General features: G+C 34.5%; 1 protein-coding gene across 1 annotated transcript in view; it reads right to left on the bottom strand.

Annotated features, from left to right (window-relative positions):
- Nucleotides 1-27564, bottom strand: part of WDFY3 (WD repeat and FYVE domain containing 3) — a 288646-nt gene that overhangs the window by 126278 nt on the left and 134804 nt on the right. The window contains exons 11-19 of the mRNA XM_011985448.1: nt 25862-26055; nt 18415-18872; nt 16869-16952; nt 11821-11998; nt 10230-10444; nt 6420-6532; nt 4572-4803; nt 2922-3022; nt 2561-2779 (exon numbers count right to left, since the gene is read on the bottom strand). Of these exons, the coding sequence (XP_011840838.1) occupies nt 2561-2779; nt 2922-3022; nt 4572-4803; nt 6420-6532; nt 10230-10444; nt 11821-11998; nt 16869-16952; nt 18415-18872; nt 25862-26055 (1794 nt within the window). The remainder of the gene's footprint in view (nt 1-2560; nt 2780-2921; nt 3023-4571; nt 4804-6419; nt 6533-10229; nt 10445-11820; nt 11999-16868; nt 16953-18414; nt 18873-25861; nt 26056-27564) is intronic.

A 27564-nucleotide genomic window follows, 5' to 3' on the forward strand; every position in this document is an offset into this window, starting at 1 on the left:
AAGCTAAATAAAAATTAGTTTACCTTTTATCAGTACTTAACAAGTGGCAAGACAGCAGTAGAAAACCAGATTTTAAATACTCACTTAAAAAGAAAATTAAGAAAAGGGCTAACCTGTAACCATATAATTTAAAGCAGATCTGGTATTTTTCACTGCATGTACAAACAAGTAAACATACTGAAAGTAAAATTTATGTGACATGAAGAAGAAAATGCAAATAAAATATTGATTTCTATTTTTGGAATATTAAAATATCTGCACATACTTAAATACCTAGATTATATTTTAGAATGGGAATTCAGAATATATGTCTGTTGATAAGACTATTACACAGACAAAAATCTTATCCATGAGGTTACTTGATATAGGAACTGAATAAACTAGGCAGAAAGCAGAGTCCTAAAGCCTTGAAAGGTGTAGTGTTATAGTCCAATGGAGGTGAAAGTAAATATGAACATATGGGTGAAACAAGGAACTCGTCCCTCTTCCTTCCCTGGTTCGTAGACTATAAGTCTTCTCAAGTATCGAAGAAGATATTCCTTATAAACATTTGTGAGAGTTTCACTTTCTGACTTAGGTTTGAACTAAGACATTTCCAGCACTGAGTGGTATGTCAGGATATCTCAGTGAGCCAACTGGCTTATGACAACTCTTAATTTCCTAGGCATCGTAATGGGTTATAGCTGTTGAGAGAATGAATTCTGGCAATACTAACACATATGTTACCGTCATTTCTAATCATATATGGACTACAGCAACCTGGCAAATTACGTTTAGTAATAAAAATGAGATAAGAGTTAGAAAATATTTTCCTAGTTTATAGATTTATCTCCAGATCCACTCTTTAACTTTTCCATTAAATTCTAGGGTGTCTTCGAGTTCCCCATTATTATTCACTTTTCTCATTGTTTCCTTCTCAGGCCGTTCATTTCCTCTATTCATGTATTTATATGTTTACATAATATCTGTATGCCTAATACATTCTAGGTACTGTGTTAGGGCAGCCTAGATTACAAAGATTAATAATTTTGTTTGTGGGAGGTTCAAATAGCATAAGCAGACAAAAACAAATTAAAAATTAAAATCTATGAAGTCTAGATAAGAGATGAAGACTATTAAACAAGTGCTATGGAAGTAGGCACAGGGAGGAAGGGAAGATTTGAGAAATATTAGGGAGGAGTATTACAGTAAGACTTAGTGGAAGGGGTGGTATTTTCAAGTTGACTCAAGGTTTCTAGCTGGGCTAACTGGCAGTGGTTGTGCCATTTATCAACACAGGAAAATATAAGGAGATGTAGGTTTTTTGTTTTTATTTGAAACGGGATGTCTCTCCTAGGCTGAGTGCCGTGGCACCTTCACAGCTCACTACAGCCTCAAACTCATGGGCTTCACCAATCCTACCACGTCAGCCTCCTAAAGGAGATGTAGGTTTTATAAAGAAGGAATATTAGAATCTGAGATGTTTACTGGAATACTGTTCATGTGGAGGTGTTTAATATGCAGTTGGAAATATGAGGACCTAGCTTGGGACATAGACAAATGAAAAAAAAAAACCTTGACTTCACAGTCCTTGAGATAAAAAGACTTAAAGCAATACTAGTTCATGATTTTTTTTCCCATGAAGAGCTGGTCAAGTATAAAGATGAAAGGTGAAACACTGGAGAACACTACTTCTGAGGGGCAGATAGAAGAGAAAGCTCAAGATGGAAGGAAATTGCAAAACAAAGATCAGAGAAATAGTGAGTATTCTAGAACACAAGATTGGAGGTAATTTTAATTAGGACGAATTAGTCAACGGGACCAAATGCTACTAAGGGACAAATAAAGCATCATAACAAGAATTTTAAAGTACTAACTATATTGATGGCTAGTTCTGTGCTAGGTATCATGAGGAATACTAAGTCAAGAAACCTTACAATCTTTAAAGACTAACATTCATATTAAATTAATATGTATTGAATACCAACCACATGTCAATATGTGATATTATTTTACTTAGTTAAAAGAACAAAATTTAAAAAATCACATTTATACAAAATACTTTGAGTTTGGAGATCTACTGTACAGCACTGTAAAGTCATGGCATGTTGGAGAAAACTAGGGAATTCGAGTTATAAAATAGTATATAGTATGCATTACATCTTGAAGGTAAGTGACGGATAAGGTAATTGAAATGTTATTGTGTCTAGCACAGTGTGGCACATATGGCAGGCAGGTGCTCAATGAATATTAATTAGTTAAGCAGAATTCACAGCCAATGATAATCCTTACCAAAATACATCAAACAAGCAACCTGCTTTCCTATGAAAAGCTGTGATTTCTTGGCAAGTAGAGATAAGTCCTTATTAGGTACTCACTCCCTCCACTGTTTTGTAAGTCTCTTTTGAAAGTGCCTTAAAATTCACTGGTAAGCAATATTCAATGTTTCATATAACTTGTTCTATGCTACAATAATTTAAGCTGAAAAGTCATTATTAGTTGGACTTTTAAAATAAATACAAAAATGAAGTTTTAATACTTTTATAATCAAAAGAAGAAAACAGAAAAAACAAATACTGACCATAATTTTGGAGGAGTTCCTCTTTGGTGGAAACAATCAGAGATCGGTCTTTTGCTGATAGAACTATGGCAAGGCACACGTAATGCTGCTCGGAAGAATTTGCTCGGCGTACAACAGTAAGAAGTCTGACAGGGTGGTTATTTGGAGGAGAACTAAAATGTTCAATACAAAACCAGCTAGAGTAACTTAAGCCAGAGGGAGGAGGAAAGAATCTTTCACCTACAGTAAAAATTTAAAAAAAAAGTTTGTGTGGATTAATATTTATATTTTTAAAAAGATGCCAACAAAAGCATGTAAACTCTAAATTAAATATAATGTACTGGAAAAAAATTATCATAAGCAGAAAGAAAATATTACTTACCAGAACCAATGCCACTGACCACAGCTCCATCAATAAGACCTGTCGTGACGGTATTAGTTGTAGGAGCATTATGAGGGGCCAAACTGGGCAGAAACAGACAGCTATTAAAGAAAAGACAACATACATATTAGAGATCAATGACTCCTTCTCTTAACACTGTGCACTTACCACAGTGAAATAACTGCCAGTATTTAATGTTGATTAGAGAAAATATCATGGAATAAATCTGGATGCCTTGCAAAGCCCTTCCCTTCTTTTAATCATGTAAGGGTATCAAAAGACATAATTTTAAAATCTCCCAAAATAACATTTTTAATTTAAATTAAAAAAAATTAAGATACAAAATGCATATGGCAATATACTCTAATGTATAAACCCAATCAAGACATTAGAACAATTTCATCACTGAAGGAAAACTCCCACGTGCCCCTTTCTGTCACTCTTGTTACCACTGATTGCTTTTGACTATTCCCAACCATGTTTTAATCTATGGTTTGATAATGACCTATGATAATATTCTTAAAACACAGAGGTTTCAATCCATATAAGAATCCCACAAACAACTAGTATAGACAAAAATTGTGAATTAACACTCTAAGGCTGGGCATAGTGGCTCACGCCTATAATCCCAGCATGTTGGGAGGCTGAAGTGGGCAGATCACTGGAGGTTGGGAGTTCGAGACCAGCCTGGCCACTATGGCGAAACCTCATCTCTACTAAAAATAGAAAAATTAGCTGGACATGGTGGCGTGCGCCTGTAATCCCAGCTACTTGGGAGGCTGAGGCAGGAGAAGAGTGTGAACCTGGGAGATGGAGGTTGCAGTGAGCCAAGATCGCGCCATTGCACTCCAGCCTGGGCGACAGGGCAAGACTCTGTCTCAAAAGGAAAAAAAAAAAGAAAAAAAAAACTCTAATAGCTAACAGATCTAGCTATTAGATATATTAGCATTTGCGTCTATTTTAAGGCTGTTGGACTTCATGAACTCTTTTAGATTCTTTATAGATTCATTATTGCCATTTCTGCTACTATAATCTTTGCTGCCACTTGAAATAATTTACTCATTTGAAGTGACAGTCCTTGAATACTTATAATGTATAAATTATGATGCTAGGTAATTTGAAGGATAGATGATGATAAAACCCAAAGACTTTTCAATTTAATTTTAATTTATATATTATCTATACATTTATATTTATTACATCAGATGTTGGCAGACTTTTTCTGGAAAGGTCCAAATCATAAATATTTTATGCTTTGTGAACCAGGCCGTCTCCATCATGACTACTCAACTCTGACACTCTAGCACAAAAGCAACCATAGGAAATATAAATGACTGTGGCTGTGTTCCAATAAAACTTCATTTACAAAAAAAAAAAAAAAAATTTGCAAAAGCTTTACTAACAAAACAGATTTGGTCCATGGGCCTAAGATTTTGGGTTCCTATGTCATATCAATTTATTTAGTATAACAAACAAAAATAATTAAATGTAGTAATCTTAAAATATCATGCTCAAAAAACTCAATAATTAAAAAATATTAAGTATGGTAAAATATATTTTAATTAAGTATATTTAAAACCAAAGATCCATTTGTAAAGGCAAGTATGAGGCATAAAATAATAAAGCTTGGCTTCCTTGCAAATTTCTTACCCAAACCCTTCAAGCGATGTGTCAAATTCAACAAAAGCTGGAGTAACTGATGACCCATGAAGTCTGATGTCATGTGGGGTTGTCATAGAGACCAGACACTTTACCCTGGTCAGGGGTACAGTACTTCCTTCCGCAGATTTTACCAGGCTCTTGCTTATCCGGTAATGGTTATCTTCATGTAAGCTAAAAACATTATCAGTACCCAGACCTTCCAGAGATGTGATCATACTACCTGTAAGTCAAGGAAATCTCTTGGGAAAATGTCATATGGAATTTTAAAATAACTTTACAAGGCTGATTTATTTGTAAATACCACTTCAGTTTCAATACACAATAATTTTCTTTTTAAGTGCCAAGATCATTATCCAGTTTTAATGTACTTAGTTTATTTTTAAACTTAATAGCATGCATTTCCTTTTTTACTAAAGCAATATGCACATTGCAGAAACGTTGGAAACTAAGAGTATAAATAAAAATAAACATCTCAAATAATTGTCATCAAAGCCACTGATACAATGTAATTTAATTATAAATCTCAGTTAATAGTTTACAAATCAGGTAATACTTTTATTTCACAAAACTATGATTTATTAATTCTCTTTGAGGGAAAAGTAAACAATTTTAGAGCACTAAAAAGAAAAGAAACAGGTCATCTTTATTATAAAACAAATTAGAGATAAATGGCAGAAACTTGCTTCTCCCATTTTCTCCCCATTATTAATTATTTCCTTACAATTATTAGAACGAAATGTGCGATCATAAAAGTACTTTAACTGAAAGATTTCCATATTTATAAAAAGGGTAACAATTTCAAGAATAAAAAGAAAAATTCTAAACAGATTGTCATTATCTCTCCAGGGACACATTACAAACGTAAAGAAGAAAATATTCTCTCTCAAAATAAACTACATGAGTGTAGGAAACTGTTTTCCTTCTAAATGTGCTGGATATTCAGGTAACTATAAAAATATTTAAAATATTCTCTTAGGGAAAGGAACTATTTTTGTTTCTACTCTTAGCAAAGGAAATCACAATTCAATTCTAACTGTGTAAAGTACAAAAATAATAACAAAAACATCACAATAACAAAATATGCATCCAGGAGCTGTATATCAGTTAACATGAAAACCTGCAATCATTTCTGTTCTCTAATACAACAGTGTTAGAACTCAGAATATCTTAAAGTTTCTGAAACACAAACACAGTATTTGCTAATCACTGATAATAACTTGTATGAGGAAAAATTAAGACTCAAATAATGGGTGAAGTTTGTTTAATCTGACCTCAGAACTGTCACCTGAAAAACGAAGGGGCTGAACTATATGATCACTACTTCCTTCCAAAGTGGCCATCTATCCCTTTCTCTCAGCCTATCACTAGCCACTTGGCTTCGTTTCTTTCCCTATCCAACCTATAAGCAGGATTAATGTATCAGTTCAACTACTTTTATCAGTATTTTTAATTTCCTATCCTCCATGTGTTCCTGCAGTAGCTGTCCTGCAAATCCACAGCCTGTCAACAATAATCAACCATTCTTCAGTCCAGGCAGCAAAGGCTACTCGCGGAAGGCAAGAAATTATGAATCCTCTGAGAAAGAGGTATCTCCTTTCCAAGCCAAGGGTTGTTCCGCCCGTAATTCTTATCTCTTCTGGATCCTTCAAACACCAATGATTCCCTCCTCACTCCAACTGCCTCCTTCCTCAATCAACCCAATCTTTTGTTTCTCTATTTAAACAATAAACCCTTCTCTTTCTTTGCTTTCACAAACTTCTTGAAATAATATTCAGCTCCTACATGATTTTCATTCATAAAATAAATCAAAAAAGGGAATTTCAAAAGTCAACTTACTTCTCATCTCTGGTTCATAACTCAGTGAACTCGGTTTGTGGACCCTATATTGTTTTAGCAGTTTTTTGTCCCAGGCACCACAATTTAAAGGACTTGCCAAACGTAAAAACTCCCTAAGAAAGAGACAAAGCAAAGTTATTCCTTGACTGAGAATGTTACATAATTCATAAACGAAATATTCAGAAAATGAATTTAATAAATTCCAACAGACTAATTACAATACAAAAAAATGCAAAGTATAATAAAACAATATAGTGTTAGTTTTACATTTAATCACCATATAGCTATATATCTGCCACTTTTTTTTAAAATTTGCTTTTCAGAGTTATTCCTTGAGAATATTTATAATTCATAAACCAAACATTTTCAAATAAGGAATTTAATAAATTCCAACAGACTAATTACAATACAAAAAATGCAAGTATAATAAAACATATACAGTGTTAGTTTTACATGTAATCACCATATAGCTATATATCTGCTACACATTTTTATAAATTCATTTTTTTAGAAGTTAATAATATTTAAGAAGAATCCCAACTCAAATATTTCTAAAACCAAACTCATCACCTTATATTCAAACCCAGGGCTTTTCTTTTGTTCTACATCTCACTGAAATGTGTTTTTGTTCCTTCTCCTTTCTTTAACTTTCCATATTCAGAAAATTAGAAAATCCTGCTATTTCCACTCATAAAAATATGGAATCTGCTCTCTTCTCTCATTATTGCTGTTATCACCCAGACCACGTCATTTTACTATTCCTAAAACAGAGTCTTAATTACCTCCTGTGACACCAATGTTGCCCCAACTCAATCCATTCTTCACTACAGTCAGTATCTCAAAGAACTTAAATCTACACAGTGTCACTCTATTGCTTAAGACTCTTTCATGGCTGTCCATTTCTCATAGTTGAAAACACAAAACAGCTAGCATTTAGTACCATACATCAGATGATTTCTACTGTACTCTCCAGCTTCACTGCTCCCATCTTTCCCCCAATCATAAACTCCACTAAAGACATACGTAAAGCTTCTGACTGCCTAAGAAAGCTGTACTCCTTCTCTACCCTGGAAGAAAGACATATTTGTCTTTCTTGTTGGGGAAAAAATTCTTGCCCTTACTTTTTCACCTGATTAACCCTCTTCCATACTTTACACTTCTTTATTTATAATTTTTTTTGCAAAAAAATATTGCAGCTCAATTTTTTGTGTGTGTGTGAGACAGGCTCTTGCTCTGTCACCCAGACTGGAGTGCGGTGGTGTGATCACAGCTCACTGCAATCTCAAACTCTTGGGCCCAAGAAATCCTTCGGCCTCAGTCTCCCAAGTAACAAAGACTACAGGCACACACCACCATGCTAGTTAAAAAATATATATTTTATATTTTTTATATATGTATATATATAATATATATAAAATATATATTTTATATATTTTTATACATACATATTTATACATATATAAAATATATATACATATATAAAAAATATATATGTGTGTATATATACATATATTTTTTTTTGTAGAAACAGGGTGTCACTATGTTATTCAGAGGCTTATTTCAAACTCCTGACCTCAAGTAATCCTCCTGCGTTGGCCTCCCAAAGTGTTGGGATTACAGGCATGAGCCACACTGCCCGGCCTCATACTTTACTTCATTAATTGTCATTTCCTCTAGGAAGCCTGCTTTGAGTCACACTTCCAAAAGTCTCTGCCCCTATATAAACTCTGCAACACTGCTATTACAAACTTAATAAACAATATTTTCATTTCCTGCTTATCTGCATGTATTCCTTACTAGACCATACATTTTTTAAGAGCATGAGCCCTCCATATCCTGTCATTTACAACATCATGTTAAAAAAGAAAAAAGTAGAATACTTCTCTAAATTTCCAATTCCCTATAGCAGGAAACAAAAAAGGCTTACAAGTTAGGTTTGCCAGTTTTTCATGTAGAACATTAGACACAATTAGTTTATAATCTATGGCTTTTAAGTAGCAAAGTACTTGTACCATCATTTGACTTTTTTTTTGTGAGAACTCATTCATTGTGAAAACTGAACATACCCAATGGTTGACTTTCATTGCTTATTCTATTTATCTAACTATGCAATACAAGTTATCTGGTAAAACAGTAGCATTAGGTATGGGACAATGTCTCTCTCTCTCTCTCTCTCTCTCTCTGTGTTTCTCTACTTTTTAAGTAGCAGATTACCAAAAAGGATCAGGGGAAAATCTCAATGGTATTTTCGAAACTTCAGGATGGTGAGTACAACTACAAGATAATGGATGAAGTGAGTAGGTCCATCTCACTCATCTTGGCATTATAAAGGCTGTGAACACTGCCTGATACACCACCATTTAACAAATGTTTACAGCATAACAGTTTTTTAATTCACAGTTTGGAGTCAGTTTTAAAAACTTACAAATAAATTTCAACCATTTTTAAGAAAGCTCGTGGAAGTTTTATAATATAATAAGTTCTGTAATAGCAGTGTTATAGAGTTTATACACAGGCAGCCTACCCAGACTTTTGGAAGGGTGGCTCAAAGCAGGAGGCTTCCTGCAGGAAATGACAGATATCTATGAATCATTCAAGAAATACACATATATAAGTATATATTTCTTGAATGATTCACAAACTGTGATACATCCATAATATGGAACATTATTCAGTAACAAACAGAAAAAACTACTGATACATGTAACAACTTGTGTGCAGTTCAAGAGCAATATGATTAGTGAAGAGACAATTTCAAAAGATCACATACTATATAACTTCATTTATGTAACATTCTCAAAATCAGTAGTACCCAACCTTTTTGGCATCAGGGACCGGTTTTGTGGGAGACAATTTTTTCATGGATGGGCTGTGGGGGATGGTTTCAGGATGAAACTGTTCCACCTCAGATCATCAGGTATTAGATTAGATTCTCATAAGGAGTGCCCAAACTAGATCCCCTGCATGCACAGTTCATAATAGGGTTCACGCTCCTATGAGCATCTAATGTCACTGCTGATTTGACAGGAGGTGGAGCACAGGTGGCAAATGCTGGCTCACCCACAGCTTACCTCCTGCTGCGCAGCCCAGTTCCTAATAGGACATGGACCAGTACTGGTCCACAGCTCGGGATTTGAGACCCCTGTTCATAATGACAAAACTATGGAGATGGAGAACAGATCAGTGCTTTCCATGGGCTAACGATGTTGGGGTTAGGGGAGTGCGTATGACAATAAAGGTAGCACTAGAGAAATCTTTGTGACATCGTAATTGTGTGGTGATTACATGAATCTACATGTGATACAATAACAGATAATTGTATGTGCACATAAATACATCATACCAATATCAATTTTTTGGTTTGGATACTGTAGTATAGTTATGTCAGGTGTAACTACTGGAGAAAAATGGGCAAAGGGCACAGGAAAACTCTTGGATCTATATTCACAACTTATGGTGAATCTATTATTATTTCAAATTAAAAAGTTAAAAAGTATTTCTTTAAAAACTTCTTACATATGAAAAGTTATTAAATATAAAGTAAATGCATGACTTTATTTTTAAAGGAAAGGGAGAGCTTGCTAGATTCAAATGAAAGAAATAACTGATGGACAGAAACACTAACTGATTACTAACAACTAGATTTATTTGTTTCTAAGTGCTATATTTTGAGTATTTTGTCCATTTTTGTTATGTTTTGCCCATAGATAACGGAATATATGTCCATTAAGCCAGGAACTCTGGAATCATAAGGACTCTAGAAACTGACATTACTAATTGTGGATTATTTGAGTATGAAAGAGAACTCACCTCAATACCATGGGTTCCAGGGCCTGAGAGGCTAATCGTTCAAACATGCGCTGCAGGGGTGGGTGCAGTGAGTGGTCCTCATCAGCCAGTGCGGCACTACACCTCTGCAGCAGTCGTGCATGAAGACCAGCTTCACACATGACTTGCTGGTTCCTTTCCGTGTGCACCAGGGATTGTAAAATATTTGCCACGGCAAGTTGAAGATCCAAAGCATGCTAAAATCAACAAAGAAATCCACACAGTCAGGTCATTTTTAGTGAGAAAGGTGACAATTCTTTTCGCATACCTTTTTTTTTTTTTTTTTTTGAGACGGAGTTTCGCTCTTGTTGCTCAGGCTGGAGTGCAATGGCTCGGTCTCTGGCTCGCAGGTTCAAGTGATAATCCTGCCTCAGCCTCCCAAGTAACTGGGATGACAGGCGCCCACCACCATGCCCAGCTAATTGTTATATTTTTAGTAGAGATGGGGTTTCACCATGTTGGCCAGGCTGGTCTCAAACTCCTGAACTCAGGTGATCTACCTGCCTCAGCCTCCCAAGTTCTAGTACCACGCCCGGCGGAAGCATTACTTTTTTTTTTTTTTTTGAGATAGAGTCTTGCTCTGTCGCCCAGGTTGGAGTGCAATGGTGTGATCTCGGCTCTCGGCTCACTGCAACCTCCGCCTCCCGGGTTCAAGCAATTCTCCTGCCTCAGTCTGCCGAGGAGCTGGGACTACAGGCGCCCGCCACCACGCCAGGCTAATTTTTTGTATTTTTAGTAGAGGCGGGGTTTCACCGTGTTAGCCAGGATGGTCTCGATCTCCTGACCTCGTGATCCACCTGCCTTGGCCTCCTAAAGTGCTGGGATTACAGGCGTGAGCCACCGCACCCGGCCGGAAGCATACCTTTTAACATGAAGTCTCTATATGCTTCCAAATACATTCAGATAAATTAAGTAACTGGCTTAGAGCAATATAGCAATTCCAGAACAGTTTAGGCAAACATGTCCTATTTTAATTTTGCGAGAAATACAGGCAGCTGGATTCTATTCTCTTTAGACTTTTGTATTACATGACTGTATGACTAAAGGTAGTTCTATTTTTATAGAAATAGCAGGGACAAAGTCTTCTTAATGGTGGGCAGATAACTAGTTTAAAGGAAAGCCCATTGTTTACATCTGTGACACTTTAGGCCTTAGAGACCACATAACATTTTAATAAAAATCACCACCCAAACTCCAATTCACCCAAACTCTTGAGTGCAACAAGTCAAAACAGACAAATAGCCTCAATGTAGTATCTTCAGTCATTTTTCCTTCTGTATTATTCATTAGCAATGTCCACTGCTGAGCAGGATTTACAAGGAGAAAGAGAATTATTCTAGTATCAGAAGAAACCACCTTGGTTGCCTTTGTAACGAATGAACTGGATTCTAAAACATATATATCTACCATTCATCATGAAAGGTAACACTCAAATTAAAAAATCCTTTTTTTCCCCAGCTACTTTAGTATGTAATACTAACTTTCTCCTCAACCCCCTAGCTCATATAATTGCACTCACGTCCTTTCATTCATTTCATTACAGATGGGAAGGAACTAACATATCCAAGCTTACTTCTGGCTGTGTCACTGACCCAACGGAGGCCAGTAGGTCCAGCATGGCAAGCATGGCTCCAGGATGAATGATGACTGCATCAGAAGTCTGGAGAGATGAAGTTGCCACATGTAGTTTCAGGTCAGCAACATTTTTAGGAGGGTAAACAGGGGGAGTTGAAACAGAATGATATACATGCCTATAAAAAAACGAAAGGGTAAATTTGGTATTGAATTCCAATCACATTCTATTCCTCTTCGGTTACTTTCATCCACTGATAGCCAAAAAGCCTTGTTAGAAAACAACTTAAGGTTGGGATAGAAAAAAAGGAATATATTATCAACTCGAGTTGATATGTGTATGTGTCTGCATGTGTGTGGGTGGATGTGTGCAGACCATGTAACTATCCATTATTCATAGTCATTATATGATTTTTACTTTTACTGATTTACTGTATGGATTGTTTGATTAAAAAATGACACCTATACCAGAAGATGTAAAGAACAGGTACAATCATAGTGATTCAAAGCTCTAGGAAGATGACAATTCCAATAATATGTGATGAGAGATCAAGTTAAATAAATTCCCTCAATGAGATTTTATCTTTTGAAATTACCTATATGTGTTTTAACCTTTCCTTAGTGCATGAGTAACACTAACGGGGTCAACTGAGTCAGGGTTGTCTCAGAGGCTAGGCTATCCAAGAATAAATATATTTGGCATTGTGGGAGTTTTCCTTTAGCTTATTTGGAACTGCTTTCATTTTCTGCATTTATCCTCACTACCACTGAAAATATTCATTGCAACTTTTAAAAACTTGAAGACAATTTACAGAACAAGTTTCTGTGAATTAGAAAACCCAGCCATGTCCTGAATGTACGCACTTCTTCTCATCAATGATCTCTACTTTCTATTTCATACTACTCATCTACAATTCATGAATTTTGCACATTTTGCATCTTGGCACTAAGAAACAGATGCTTGTGGCTTCAGCCTATGGGAACTCTTTGTTCCAATGAGTTGGTCTCAGCATAATTTGCCTAATGCTGAGCTCTGTCACAGAGAGCAATGCAGTTTTAGCTTTCTGGGACAAGAGCAGCTTGGGAAACAGATGCTTTACGTCAGTGATTTAGTAGCAAAGAATTGGCACTGCCATGGTTTAAAAAAAAATACCGTTCTCTTTTTAACAGGGATTCTAGGAAAATGTTCAGCTTTACTTATAAAAAGGCGCATAGGCTCTCCTAGTTTATTTAAAAGTCAGCATGTCCTTTACCCATTCATGTTTTCACTCCCTGTATTCTGCCATTTTTCATTCAAAAAGATTTAATTTCTAAACTTACTAAGAAAAATATTTCAAAATGTGTATTACCAACAGTTATCCTACTCCTATATTGCTCCCTTTATTATTTTAAATATTTTGATCCGTCTAAAAAACAGATTCATAATTTACCTAGCATGTATCAGAAATAACCACTGAATTCCAAAATTTCATTAAAAATGTTTTCATTGCATACACACACATATGCATAGATTCTAATTGTCTATTTTAGTTATAGGCCTTCCAAAATCATTTCTAAATTGACAGATTTGATGAGATTTGGATTTAAATTACTGATACACTCAGGAAGAAATGTTTATATCTTTGGACACTGAACTCTTTACTAACACAGGTTGAGTATCCCTAATCCAAAAATCTGAAATCTGAAATGCTCCAAAATCCAAAACTTTTTAAGCACCTACATGATGCCACAAGTAGAAAATTTCACATCTGACCTTATATGATGGATCAGAGTCAAAACAGAGTCAAAACTTTGTTTCATGTACAAAATTACTAAAAATATTACATAAAATTGTCTTCTGGCTACTTGTATAAGATGTATATGAAACATAAATAAATTCTGTGTCTGGACTTGGGTCCCATAGATATCTCATTATATATATTTGAAATATTACAAAATCCAAAAAGCTGGAAATCAAAACAATACTGGTACCAAGTGTTTTGAACAAGAAACACTCAACCTGTATACAATTATTACAGTAGTACTTTTTTTAATCTAAGAAAACAATATTCTGAAAAAGGAATTACATTCATTGTTTTCAAACCAGAAAAATATTGCAAACATTGCTGATGTCTAAAACACGGTATTTATTAACTAAAATTAGGTGTATTACAACAGGTATTATACAAAATTAATTCTGATTAAGTCATCTAGGTATCACCATAGGTATCACTTTTTAAATTCTGGAATTACGGTAAGCTCATTAAATGGTTAATTCCCAAGCAAGAACTAAACATTTCCAAAGATAGGATAAAATTACATTTCATAATTTGGTTGCTATTTAATATTTCAACCTAAATTCTCATATATATTTAAGATTCATCCACCTCTCCGGGGAATACATAATATTTAAATTCTGAATCTGCTTTGCTTAACTTATGAGGTGTGTAGAGGCACTAAATAATGGATCCCATGTTTGAAGGATAACAAGTACTTGTCACCTTTTGCTCCACTGCAGTCATATTCTGTAGAGTTCTGATTATTATTTTGTATTCACTTCTTCTAACTCTGATTGAACACTGTTCAGCTATAATTCTGTTCTATTATTCCTTCTGAATAATGAACAATGAAAAAGGTTATGAGTTTTAATTTTCCAAATATAAAGTCAGCTAGTTCATTTTCCCCCAATTCTTAAAATAATTAGAGAAAAATCTCCTGGATACTACATGTCAGACAAGTATCACAAGTTCAAAACATCCTTAGCATCTGAGAGTGTTCCACAAGCCATAAAAACACAGTTAAATTTTGGTTTATCCTTTTGCCAACAAAACCAATATGTTTTGCTACAAGAAAAAGATGTCTATAAGCTGATGTAATTTGTTGAGAGTTTCTAGAAAATAGTGTGACTTAAATTCTAATTTCAAGTTACTAGACTTGAATTTGTGAAGTAAAAACATTATATTCTTTACTAGCTTATGATTCTTACCGCTGAGCAAAATGTATGCAAGCTGAATAGAATGGCAACCTGAAAATGTCAACAATGATCTTAGTATTAGCATGAACAGTATCAGGAGCTTTCTGTCCTTGAGGGAATGTCAACTTGTAAGGATCATGGAGAATTCACACGGATTAGGGCTCAATCAACTAGCTTTACTGATTTAGTGACAGTCTTCCCTTAAGTCAAAGACCTGGTATCTCTACATGGAGCTACACTGCAAATGATGACAATATGTTTTTGATTTAAGGCCATAAGTAACTCTTTAAGAATAAAAATAAAATGCTGTTTTCTCTTTGTCAAATTACCATTTAAATAAATAGAAAGTTCTGATGTACTTTTGGAAATGGAGTCTTGCTCTGTAGTCCAGGCTGGAGGGCAGTGGAGTGATCTCACTGCAACCTCTACCTCCTGCGTTCATGCAGTTCTCCTGACTCAGCTCCCGAGTAGCTGGGATTACAGGCGCACACTGCCATGCTGGCTTTTTTTTTTTTTTTGTATTTTAGTAGAGAGGGGGTTTCACCGTGTTGCCAGGCTGGTCTTGAACTCCTGACCTCAGGCAATCCGCCCGCCTCGGCCTCCCAAAATGTTAGGATTACAGGCGTGAGCCACTGCAACTGGCCCTGATGTATTTTTTTAAGTATCCTTTTAATCTGTGTATTTCTATTTTGTGGTATTTGGTTAATACTTAAAAAGGACTAAATGTTTTTAAACAGCAAATTTTAAGGCATTACTCATTATGACATAATCACCATATTTTTAAATTGTGATTTTTAGTAATTTAAACTATTTACTAATTAAAATTATTTCTCTAACATTTAGTAATTTCTAGGGCTCATGAGCAAACACAAATTTTCAAACACACATTGTTTTTTACCTCGACCATTTTAGCAACAGAAAAACACATGATATCAACTTGAATTTACCTAGTTTATCATTCTTCGAATTAGGAAGAGCTCTTTTTTTAAAAAAGAAATTGCAGTTTTTAAGCACAAATATACTGAACAACCCTATATTCATTTAAGACTATTCTGAACTATGCCACGATTTGCTGTGCAAAGTAAGCTATAAGTGTAAATTTAAGAGAAAAAGGAAATTGCATCTTTTCATATACCTAATATTACTACGCAAACACGTTGAAATACAGAATCCATAACAAATACTTTTGATGTACTAACTCCATCTGTCTTCGAATTTCAAAATCTGAACAATAGTAATAAGATTAAAACAACAATATAGCAGCACCTTGGGATTCATTTTTTAAAAGCCGCAATGAAAGAATATTAATGTAAGAGTTAAGGACTTATTTTTGGTTATGAGGAAAACAGGAGAAAGAATGAAGTATTTGGGGCCAACTGCAGACCATAATCATTTGATGGTTGGGCTGCAAATGTAATCTTACGTGGATCTTAACTATACTTCCGTCAATCAACTGCAGTTTTTAAAAATTTGAGTAGAATTTTTTTAAAGGTAGTTTTGAAAAGACCAACTAGATCAGCTTAGAGATTTACAAAGAACTGATCAAAGTATTGGGGTGGGTTTTTTATTAACTTTTTCAAAGTTTAGCTGTGAGCATTTTTCATAACAGCAACATACTTCAATTGGTTGAATCTGATGGAGAAAATACACATTTCCTTCCAATGCTATGAAATTCATTTTGGAATAATAGTAAAAACCAAAGAATGATCCCAACGTTTAAAGTAAAAAATAATAATTAAAAAAAAGAAAAAGAAAAAAAGTGGAAAAGTACTCTACTTAGAGACATTAAGTCCACTTTTCTAACTTATTTTTAATAAAAGACATGCTTTTTCTATAACCAAAATGTGTAGTTTAGTATAAAAAAGTTGGATGACAAAATTATATGTCCTTCATAGTTTCATAGCATTAACACATTTTACTCTCATGTATATAAGAAAAATTGGTATTTTTAAAACCTAAAAACACCCCCCAAAACCCAAAAGTTAAAAAAAACAAAACTGAAATCACAAAACACAATCACCATGTTAACATAAATAAGCACAGAAAAAAAGAAACCCCACACAAATAGAGACTGACTTCTCTTATATGATCAGTACCTTTTCCTGGACAAAGCTGGTGTACCCCAAGGAGAGGGGAGAGAAGACTCACTTGTCAGGCAAGGAGGGATCTGTTCTGCACGACTACAGACACAAAACAGACAGGGTGGTTTAGAGAGGTTAGAAGAAGAGAACACCAGGTTGGCAGTTGGTTAGTTTCACAAGAAATGCCAGTAAAAGTTTAATAAGGAACATCCTCCATATTCAGCAGGAACAAGGAACAAGACTACAACACATGCACTGAATGAAACAGAAAAGCATGCTCACGGCAGATGCTTATTCCATTCATGTTAACATTTAACACATCTGTTAAACAGGGTGCTCTAGGCCCTATTTTTGACAGTGACTAAAAATGACATATTCTAACTAGGATAAGAAGAAATCAAGGGAAAAGAGGTTGAATCTGAATACACAAATTTATATAGCTCATTCCTAGAACACTACACTGTCCTGTGTTTCCTATAAGTTAACCATATATGTGCATTTTATTTCGAGATAGGGAAAAGCAGAAGTTTAAAGAAAAAAAATTTTTATAATTTTTGTCATAGTTGTTTAGATTTTTAAATGTAAATACTGAGCACTAAGAAATCTTGTTAAGAAGGAAGAAATATCTCAGTTGATACTTCAAAGCAGATATTCCACAGAAAAGGACACAAAACCTATTATAAGCTCTGTCCAGTGGAGTTACATGGTCTATTTATGAGGGCACTTCATTTATTTTAGGTAGTAAAACTATGGTAACTGTTAAAAGCAATAATGCTTGGGGCATAAATTAGAAGTATTATTTTCAAAGTGACATCTTCATTGAAAACACAGTTGAAGTACTGAAAATAAGTGATCCAGATGAAGTGGCTCTCCTACAATCTCCGAGAACCCTATATTTCCCCATTGTAGAATTTGTCACACTATAGGTAATTGTTTATTTATGTGTCTATATTTTAGCTAAAAGATAACAAGGACTAAGACAGCCCTGTACAGAGCTGAATCCTCAATGCCTAGCACAGTGACTTGGCATGCAGCAGGTTTTGTTAAGTACTTATTTCATAAAGGAATGAGTAAATACTGAGTCTGATGGCCTCTTGAACTTGATGGTTCAAGACACTGACATCTCTCTTTGGGAACTATATCATTTTTTGAGGAGTACGAAATGTGGAGAATGATGGAGTATGTGTCTGGAAATAAGAATAATCATAATGATGTTCTGTTGATAACACATATCAGTAAGTCCAGATGCACCTTTTAAGGCTAAAAAGAAAAAAGACAATAGTAAACACGATCATTAAAGGAAACTTCATAGAATCTGTTCCAGTAACTGCAATGAGAACTAATGGAACCTGAATTTACAAATAGCACACAGGCTTCCATGCTAAAAAAACAATATCAGAGCAAGAGTAATATTCAAAAATAAAGTGATACACCTCAAACAAACAGGAGAAAAGATTCATCTACTTTCATATTCTTTGGGATTAACTCATAATTCAAGTCTTAACGTTGAAGTCATGCTTAGTATACACCCTTTAATTCAGAGGACAGAGCAGAGCCATACCTGTCAAAAGAATCTGTGGCTACTTTGTAAAGATAAATAAAAAGTTTACTGCAGTGCCGTAACGTGGGTGACACTGATTCTATTGAGACTACATCTTCCTCTAAAAGTCTTTGAAATGGCTGTGTATTTGAGGGGAAGACATTCATGGCGCTTATTTTTCTTAGGTCTGAGAAGCAGCCAAGAAATCGAACAGCATCTGCCAACTTCTCATACTGAATCTCTGTTTTGAAGAAATGAGAGTTGGCTGGCTCATAGCGCATTGCTGCAGTCAACGTGCAGAACACAGTGTGAAGAAGTTCAAATACTTGATTCTGGTTCACTTTCTCCCAGCCATTCTTGGGTGGACAGCTCAGAGATCTTTCCATAGCAACGAGCAAGGATGTAATGTACACAAATCCTCCAACTTTCCTAAAAACTGTTCTTGAACGATGGCTTTCTCGAAGGACCGACAGGAGGGCCTACAGGAGACAAAAGAAAAAAACAAATGAAAATACACGTAATTAAAAAAACAAACCACTAGCATGTATATGGAGGTTGTACATTCTGTGAATCTGACATGCTTGTAAAATTTACCCAATAAACGGTCCTATAAAGCATATCAAATATTTTGCTAATTAAAAAATGTCACATTAAATGCTGAAGGTAATTTTAGGAAACAATATCACATATTTCTTTGATAGAATAAAGCTATATCCAAATATTGGTTGAAGAGCTTTTCCAGAGTCTTTAATTGATTATGACATCAATGAATTCAGTGACTTTACAAAGTAAGTAAAATACATCTTCTAATCTAGTTTTACACAATCATGAAAACTTATGACTATGCGTATAGAAACTGATTAATTCTAGAAGGGATCAGAGAGATGGTCGGGGCAGCCAAGATCTGAGGTCTTTTGTCTCCTATAAAGTGACCACATTCATTCTTTAGAAAGAAGATTCACTTCAGAAGACTTATTAAACATTCTCTTTTCCAAAATGAACTGAAGCCTGAGGGCTGAAAGTATGATCTTTCCCAAAACAGCTGTAAGCTTTAAGAAAGAAAACCTGAAGTACATAAGTAAATCAAATATTTACTTTCTGAACTGTCATAATTTTAACTTAGCTTATGATATATATATTTTTTAAACAAAAACAAAAACAGAGTCATGCTCTATCACCCAACTTGGAGTCCTGGGGTGCCATCTTGACTCACTGCAACCTCCACCTCCTGGGTTCAAGCAATTCTCCTGCCTCAGCCTGCTGAGTAGCTGGGATTACAGGCACGCACAACCATGCCCAGTTAATTTTTTATATTTTTAGTAGAGATGGGATTTCACCATATTGGCCACGCTAGTCTCAAACTCCTGGCCTCAAGTGATCCACCCACCTCTGCCTCCCAAAGTGCTGAGATTACAGCCGTGAGCCACCGCCCTGGCCAGCTTATGATTTTAAAAAACACATTACAAAATCACCTAATATTTTATCAGGTACTTGCTATGTACTAGGCATTCTAGGTACTTTTATGCACTATCTTATTTAATCCTTTCAACAATCCTGTGTGTAAGGTACTATTATTATTTCCACTTTATAGAAAAGGAATTGAGGCCCAATGTGGTAAAATAACTCTCCAAAGACTATACAACTTATATAATAATAAAGGTAGAATTTAAACCTAGGCAGTCTAATTACCCTACTCCTGCACTTAATCATGGCATTATGCCCCAAACAGCAATCTGAAATCTTTTTTATGGATACAGTGGACTCCTTTGCCCTCTGTTTCATTAATTGTAGCACAATGGGTATTTACTATTACTTAAGATATAATTTCTAATCTGTCCAATCATTGCATTTGAAAAAAGTCATTTTATTAAAAGATCTCACACATTTCTAATGGTATCTGAAGAATGAAAAGGCTACATACAGGTTGAGTATCTATTATTTAAAGTATTTGGGACCAGAAAAGTTTCAGATTTTGGAATATTTGCACATATACAGTAAGTTACCTTGGGGATGGGACCCAAATCTAAACATAAAATTCATGTATGTTTCATATATACCTTATACACATAGCCTGAAGGTGATTTTATACAGTATTTTAAATAATTTTGTTCATGCAACTTATCATCACATGAGGTCAGGTGTGGAATTTTCCACTTGTCAGCACTCAAAAAGATTGTAGCATTTTGAATTTCAGGTTTTTGGATGAGGGATGCTCAACCTGTATTAATATATTAGTCACCTTTTGACATACACTGCTTCAGAAGTTATGAAGATTTAATTGTTCATATATATGCCTTAATACTTTAAAAGACAGAAAATATGCAATATGTATGTAAATAAAATATAGAAACAATATACTCCTTCCAATAGTCTTTAATCAATAAATTTCCATTTTAGCATCTGGTAACAATATAGTTTCCCTATATTGTCAAATTTAATAAACTGTATTAATACTTAAAATATCTCATATTAACAAAAGACTTTTTAACCAACACACACACACGTATGCGTGGGTGCAAACACACACACTCCTTATAACATAGCCTGAAGACGGCTGAACTCAGAATGCTTGGGGTCATATTCCGACTCCAACATTAAAAAGCATTTAACCATCCCAGTTACTTAACCTTTCTGTGTCACAGTTTCCTCTTATGTAAAATGGAAACAACAATAACTAGCCTCAAAGGAAATACATGTAAAAACACTTAGAGAAGTGCCTGGCATATAAGCCTATCACTGTAATCAATTTTCAAAAACATACTGGGAGAAAAATATGACAAGTATTATTTTATAGATGAGGAGGGGTGAGTTCAAAGTTAAAGTAACATGTACAAAATGCTATCACTGGTTAGAATTATGACTGAGGTTAGAAAAACTGCTGCTTATGAATCTTTAGTCCAATAATTTATATTATGTACTTCTGGACAGGCCCACCTCCTACTTCCTCAAAATTGGTATCTGTTGGCGCTCTGACATTATCCCAGCACAATCTCAGTATTTGAAAAATTTCAAATACCATGAATAATGTAACTTCCCACTTACATCAATAAATGATGACGAGTAGCAAACACCAAAGTTGCAATGAGATCTAGAGGCTGCTTGGTTAATAAGACAAAATCAGCTATATATTATTTATATTTGTATAAATACAATTCACACAATTCAAATTTATGCATCAGGAGAATTTCCATGACATGTCATGGAATGTCAGGTTTGCGTATAAATAATTACAAATTAAATTACATAGGTTTGTGGTATATGTCAGTTGAATGGAGGAACTAAGAGGCAATTCTGAATGAAATAAAAATGGAAATTGAAACTGAGAACCCAAATTTTCCCTACTGGCACACAACACTACTTTATCCCTTCAAAGCAGAATGCCAGAGCTAGCTCATACCGGCTCTCAAGAGGTCAAGTACTGTATTTTCAGGAATTTTGTAAGTCAGTTGTTAAACGTACAATCATAATTTAAAATTAAGTAATAAATTTACAACTAAATATTTTAAAGACAAAAGTAATACTCAAAACTCATCAGTTTCTAATTATTTTCTAAGTTTTACTATTGTCTATGCTTTTGCATATCTGCATGAGGAAATGCTATATAATGGTGTACTACTGTGCATCTCTTTCCAGTCTACATTCAGTGGCACATTAGTTGATTGAATGGGCCACAATGCGAGTATTTATACCCTGGAAATCTGTAAATGCAAAATATCACGACCCTCTCCTGCCCTCTTCCAGCCTGAGAATCAGTTACTAACATTAACCAGAGCACTGCCTCAAAATTATGGGTCAGTCAACTACTTCCTGTTGGCTTACCAATATTTTAAAAATCTAATTAATAAGGTACTAAAAGAGGAGAAAATGGTATGTTAAAAAAGTTGGCAACCTTAGCATCTTTTGACGCCATCTATATTCTCCCAACAATTCCTTCAAATACAAAATGTTCTTCAAATATTGACATTCATGTGGATATCCTTTTTGTCTAAGAGATAAATTGTGGTGAGATTAATCTTGCTTTTAAGATGCATATTCAAAATTGTCATTATACACCATCAAAACATGATGAAATATATAACAGCATAAAGAAAGAAATGCTATTTTTTCATTACCAATGAAGCATTTAATTGAATAAAAGTAAAAGAAAATAGAAGTAATAACTCTTGTAATGTCTGTGGCTGAAATGGGCATGTAGGAAACTAGTATATGCCACCCCAAAAGATGCCACTTTGGCATAAGGATTATTTTCAGTTGAAGGCAACTGAGAAGAAGTAGATATAAGAAAACTCTCTGCCATTCCCTATTTGATGAAGTCAGACCCTTCTCAGCCTGGAGACAGCAAATAAATGCACAAAACAAACTACCAACTATTCTTTATCTACCATTTATTTGCCTTCCCACAATTAGATATCCCTAGAGTCCTTTCTCTTTATGTCATCATTTCTCTAAAAATGTACGGTTCTTTGTGGAGAATGCTACGCAGTGGTCCCCCTTCTCTGCAGTTTTGCTTTCCTTCATTTTAGTTACCTGTGCTCAAACTTGGCCTGAAAATATTGAATGAAAACAACAATTCAAAAGTCTTAAATTGTGTATCGTTCAGAGTAACATGATGAAATCTCACACTGCCCCACACCACTGTGACTCATCCCCGTGTCCAGTGTACATATGCTGTATAAGCCACCTGCCCGTTTGTCACTGAGTATAGTCTCGGTTATCAGAGCAACTGTGGAGGTTTCCCAGTGCTTGTGTTCAAGTAACCCTTATTGTACTTAATAGTGGCACCAAAGCACAAGAGTAGGGACACTGGCATATTGTTATAATTATTCTATATTATTATTGGTTATTGTTGTTAATCTCTTACTGTGCCTAATTTATAAATTAGACATTATCACAGGTATAAACATAGTATATATAGGGTTCCATACTATCTGCAGTTTCAGACATTTCTGGGGGTCTTGGAATGTATTTCCCTGAAGATATGGGGGGACTACCATATAAAATGGAGTTCTAAGCCACCTCTTTGAGAATTAGTCATCTTTCCCTGGTTGTCTCCCATGCACATATGAGGTACACATGTTAATAAACTTCTGCTTGTTTTTCTCTTGCTATTTTGTCTTTTGTAACACCAGTCTGTCCTAGCTAAGAACTCAGCAGGTAGAGGAAAAATAACGTCTTCCTCATCCACAGGTGAGAGTACTAGTAGAAGTCGTCAGAGGAGAGGGAGATCGGGTCACAAGGGCCTTGGAAGCAAGCAAGGTTAAACACACTGGTTTGTCTGTTATTATTTTAATGTCATTTTAGTCTTGAAGAAAAACTGCATAATCAGTTGAAAGAATTCACAGATATCCTTCATTCGGATTCTTGAAAAATTACCATATTACTTAATTTCTCTCTCTCCACTTCCCTTTTCCCCTAAAAGCTTCAGTGTGTTTTTCAAAAAATAGAATTCTCTTACTACTCACAGTACAATGCTCAAAATAGAAAATTAACATTGAAATAATGCAATTATTTTATCTACAGATGTTGTGTTTTTTCCAAATCCCAATAATATTCTCCATAACAAAGGAAAATTCAAGTTCATGTACTACATTCAGTAGTCACTTCAACCTCTTTACTTTCTGGAACAGTTCCTAAGTCATTTTTCATTTCATTTTTTTTTAAGAGTTTAGGCCAGTTATTTCATAGAATGTTCTCCTATTAGGATTTATGTGATGTTTTCTAATAAACAGATTCATATCATATACTTTTGGGAGGAAAAACTACAAAAACGAGCTGAATTTTTCTATGTGCTTCATATCAGGAGGTGTATGCTGTTCATTTGTCCATCACTGGCAAAGTTAATGCTGATCATTTAGTTAAGGTAGGGTCCACTGTAAAGTTAATATTTTAGCACTCGAAATTAAGAAATATCTTTTGAGGACACAATTTAAGACTATGCAAAAATCCTTTCATTTCTAAAACTTTCATCTACTGTCTTTAGTAGCCAGTGATGAATTTTACCTGAACTAATTATTACTATGATAGTTCATAATGGTGATTTTCTTTGACTTTTGACTATAAATAAGAGATTTTCCTTTTCTCTCATTTATTTGTTTGATTGTACTTACTTAATTATTTTCTTTGATCTCTTCTTTACTTTTTAAAGGCTAACTGAAATGTTTTAGGCTTATTTTGTTTCTTTCTCTGCCCTAGTCCTGGAATCAAGCATTTCACCAAGGAGGCCTGAATCCTTATAATGGAAAATTGTATTTAGAAACCTTGCGTCAATCAATAAATTAAAGAACATAAATTTTAATGGACTTCTCTCACTTTACTCAGATATTATTTAAATACAAGAGCAGGTTTTTAGTCACAAAAAGAGAAGGCTATGTCTCTTTTTATTAAAACAACTATTATTCACCGCACATAAGTTAAAAGCACAGCTTTATAAAGAGACTACATGGGTTCAGATCAAGGCTCCTCTACCTACTAGGCATATACAAGTTGGGAAAATTTTTTAACCAGTCTGTGTTTCAGTTTGTAATATGTAAAGCAGGGACACTAATAGTATTTATTTTTATCATAAGGATTAAATAAGTAGATGCACATAAATGCATACAATAGTACTAATAGAACGCAGTCAATAAATGTTAGCTACTATTATATCTGGAACTTGGAATTTTTTAAAATATATCATTTAATATTTAATAGTCTTTACTTTTCCATTACACCTTACTTGCATTACTAAATTCACTTCTAAATGAAAGTGAAACATTTGATTATATTTTGATTCTAAAAATTTCTTACATATCATTTCTTACAGTATCAATGATTTCAGTAATATGAGAGAATGTGAGTGTATAAGTCTGTGTAAAACAATGGTGCTGTGGAAATAAAACGGGTATTGAAATCTGGGGGTCAGTTCTACTAACTAAAAGTCACTTACGTAAACAATATATGTTATATATTTCTTTAAACCTAAGTTTTCTCATCTGCAAAACAGGGGGCTACTTACTTTACAATATTGCTAAGGAGTAAATGATAAAAGCATATGTAAAACTTCTGGTATATTGTTTGATATCTACTAGGATATCCATTACTTACATACATACATATATGCATGCATGTGTATATAATGTCAAATCTAGCATTTCATTTCACAGATGCATAACACTATGAGTGAATTCAATTGAACAGAAAATATATATATTTAGTATTTATTAAGATCCTATACTTCACTAATATTTAATTTAAGAGTTCCAATAAGTCAAGATAATTACTGCAAAGGTTTATCAGCAGTAAGTTAAATATATACTGAAAGACATAAATGACTGGAGTTTTTCCAAATTCCTAATGTGCACAAAGTTGTGAGGTTTTCTGGGTAATTTTGATTTTTTAAATTTCCCTGCCTCTAACTTAAATATAGATCATTTTAAAATAACCACAGATTTTAGTAGTAGAAGAGGGAAAACACATTTATCAAACTTACCCTTAAAATATCAGTCTTCAACTGCAATTCTGTCGGTGGGGCTGAATGCATTAGCCCCAGGAGAGTGCCCATGTCATCGTCCCCATTTGGAGAGAGCACCAGCTGCTGGATAGTCATCAGGGCATGCTGCCGGCATTGAGGGTACTTTACTATATTATGTGCACATCTTGCACCTCCAAATTCTCGAAAAATTCCTTGAAGGAAGGAAAAAAAGTCCAATAATGGCTACTTTAAAATACTCTGAGACAAGTCAGATAAATTAACATTCAATTATTTTTCGTAAAGTAACACAAAATAATGTAAATAAAACCTACCCAATGATTTCACCTTTTAAATTACAATACAAATTTGCACAGCGGGTTGTCAGCAAAGGTATACGCACATTTTCTCTACATTTTCTTAATGCAAGATTAATGCCGTGATATGTTCACCATGCCCAAGCTCTCAAAATCTAGAATATTCAGAAGTCTCTTAAGTAAACCCCAGGAGACTCTATATTGTAATCAACTTATGTAAAAGGCTTTCAGAGGAACAACAGCCTAAATAAAGGAAATTTAAATGAACATGGCTTCCAAAATAGTAGCAAGAAAGAAATGGAATAAATTATTCCACCATGGGAAAAATTACAAGGGACCAACATGTTTTGTTGCATAGGTAGAGCATAAGAACAAAAAGTGACAAATTCTGTAACAGAAAGCATGTGTCATTGTTACTGCTCCAAAGCCTTTACACAGATTGACTTACTTAATACTCATCCCCTACCATATAGAAGTAAGGCAGTCAAAGTCATACAGCTAGTAAGCAACAGAAAAGGATGTATGCCTACACAGCCTAGCTCTGTAAGCCTGTGATCCTGCTCACAAGTGATACTGTTCTCACATCAAATATTAATATCATCCTCCAGTATTAAAAAAATGGGCCCAGTGATTGAAATGACTAATTAGTATTTCCTCTAAGTAATTCTTCTATCCCTTACATTTTTAGGACATCTTGTTTATATCTCTATTATGGTTTATAACAAACAGTCTTACTATTATTATTTATATTTGGTCTTTCATGACTATTGGATTTTCTCCTGTGTTTCAATAAATGTTCACTGAAACAGTGTATTCTGCTATAGCAGCCACTGCCCTCTCTGCTTAGTGGCTTTCTATTTGCTAACTTCATAAAAATTGTATGATCATGAAGTCAGTCTAAGCCATGTGCTCGAGATTCAGCACATGGAATTTGTGACAGCCTTTCATTACCTGAAGGCCTGTTTAGTTATCTCCCGGTTGTCAGTAAGGACCCACTAGATAATCATAATGGCTAATATTATTTAATACTTAAACTGTGAGTAAAGCACTGTTTTGTGCCTAACATCACAGAGCTAGTAATCTCTTTCCTATTAGGAAGAGAAAAACTGAAAAGAATTGTATGAAAGTGTTTGGCACTTTGGGAGATGTACTAAGTGACTTTTAGTCACACAGAGTAAGCTCTCCAATTGTCCAATCTCTTCCTGTGCAACTTCTAGGTCTTCTCAAGGAAAGTTAATTTGCAAAGCAAATTCCTGTTAGTGTATCTTTATTATGTTTCTGAGTACCTCAGTTAACTAAACCTAGTTAGTGGAAATAAGATTATGCATTATGCCATAGACAAAATGTTACTACAGTATCAATTTAAAGTCATCATACTCATTGTTTCAATTACCTGTTAAATTCATT

The sequence above is a fragment of the Mandrillus leucophaeus genome, unplaced genomic scaffold, assembly GCF_000951045.1.
Source record: "Mandrillus leucophaeus isolate KB7577 unplaced genomic scaffold, Mleu.le_1.0 Scaffold283, whole genome shotgun sequence".
NCBI classification, from domain to species: Eukaryota; Metazoa; Chordata; class Mammalia; order Primates; family Cercopithecidae; genus Mandrillus; species Mandrillus leucophaeus.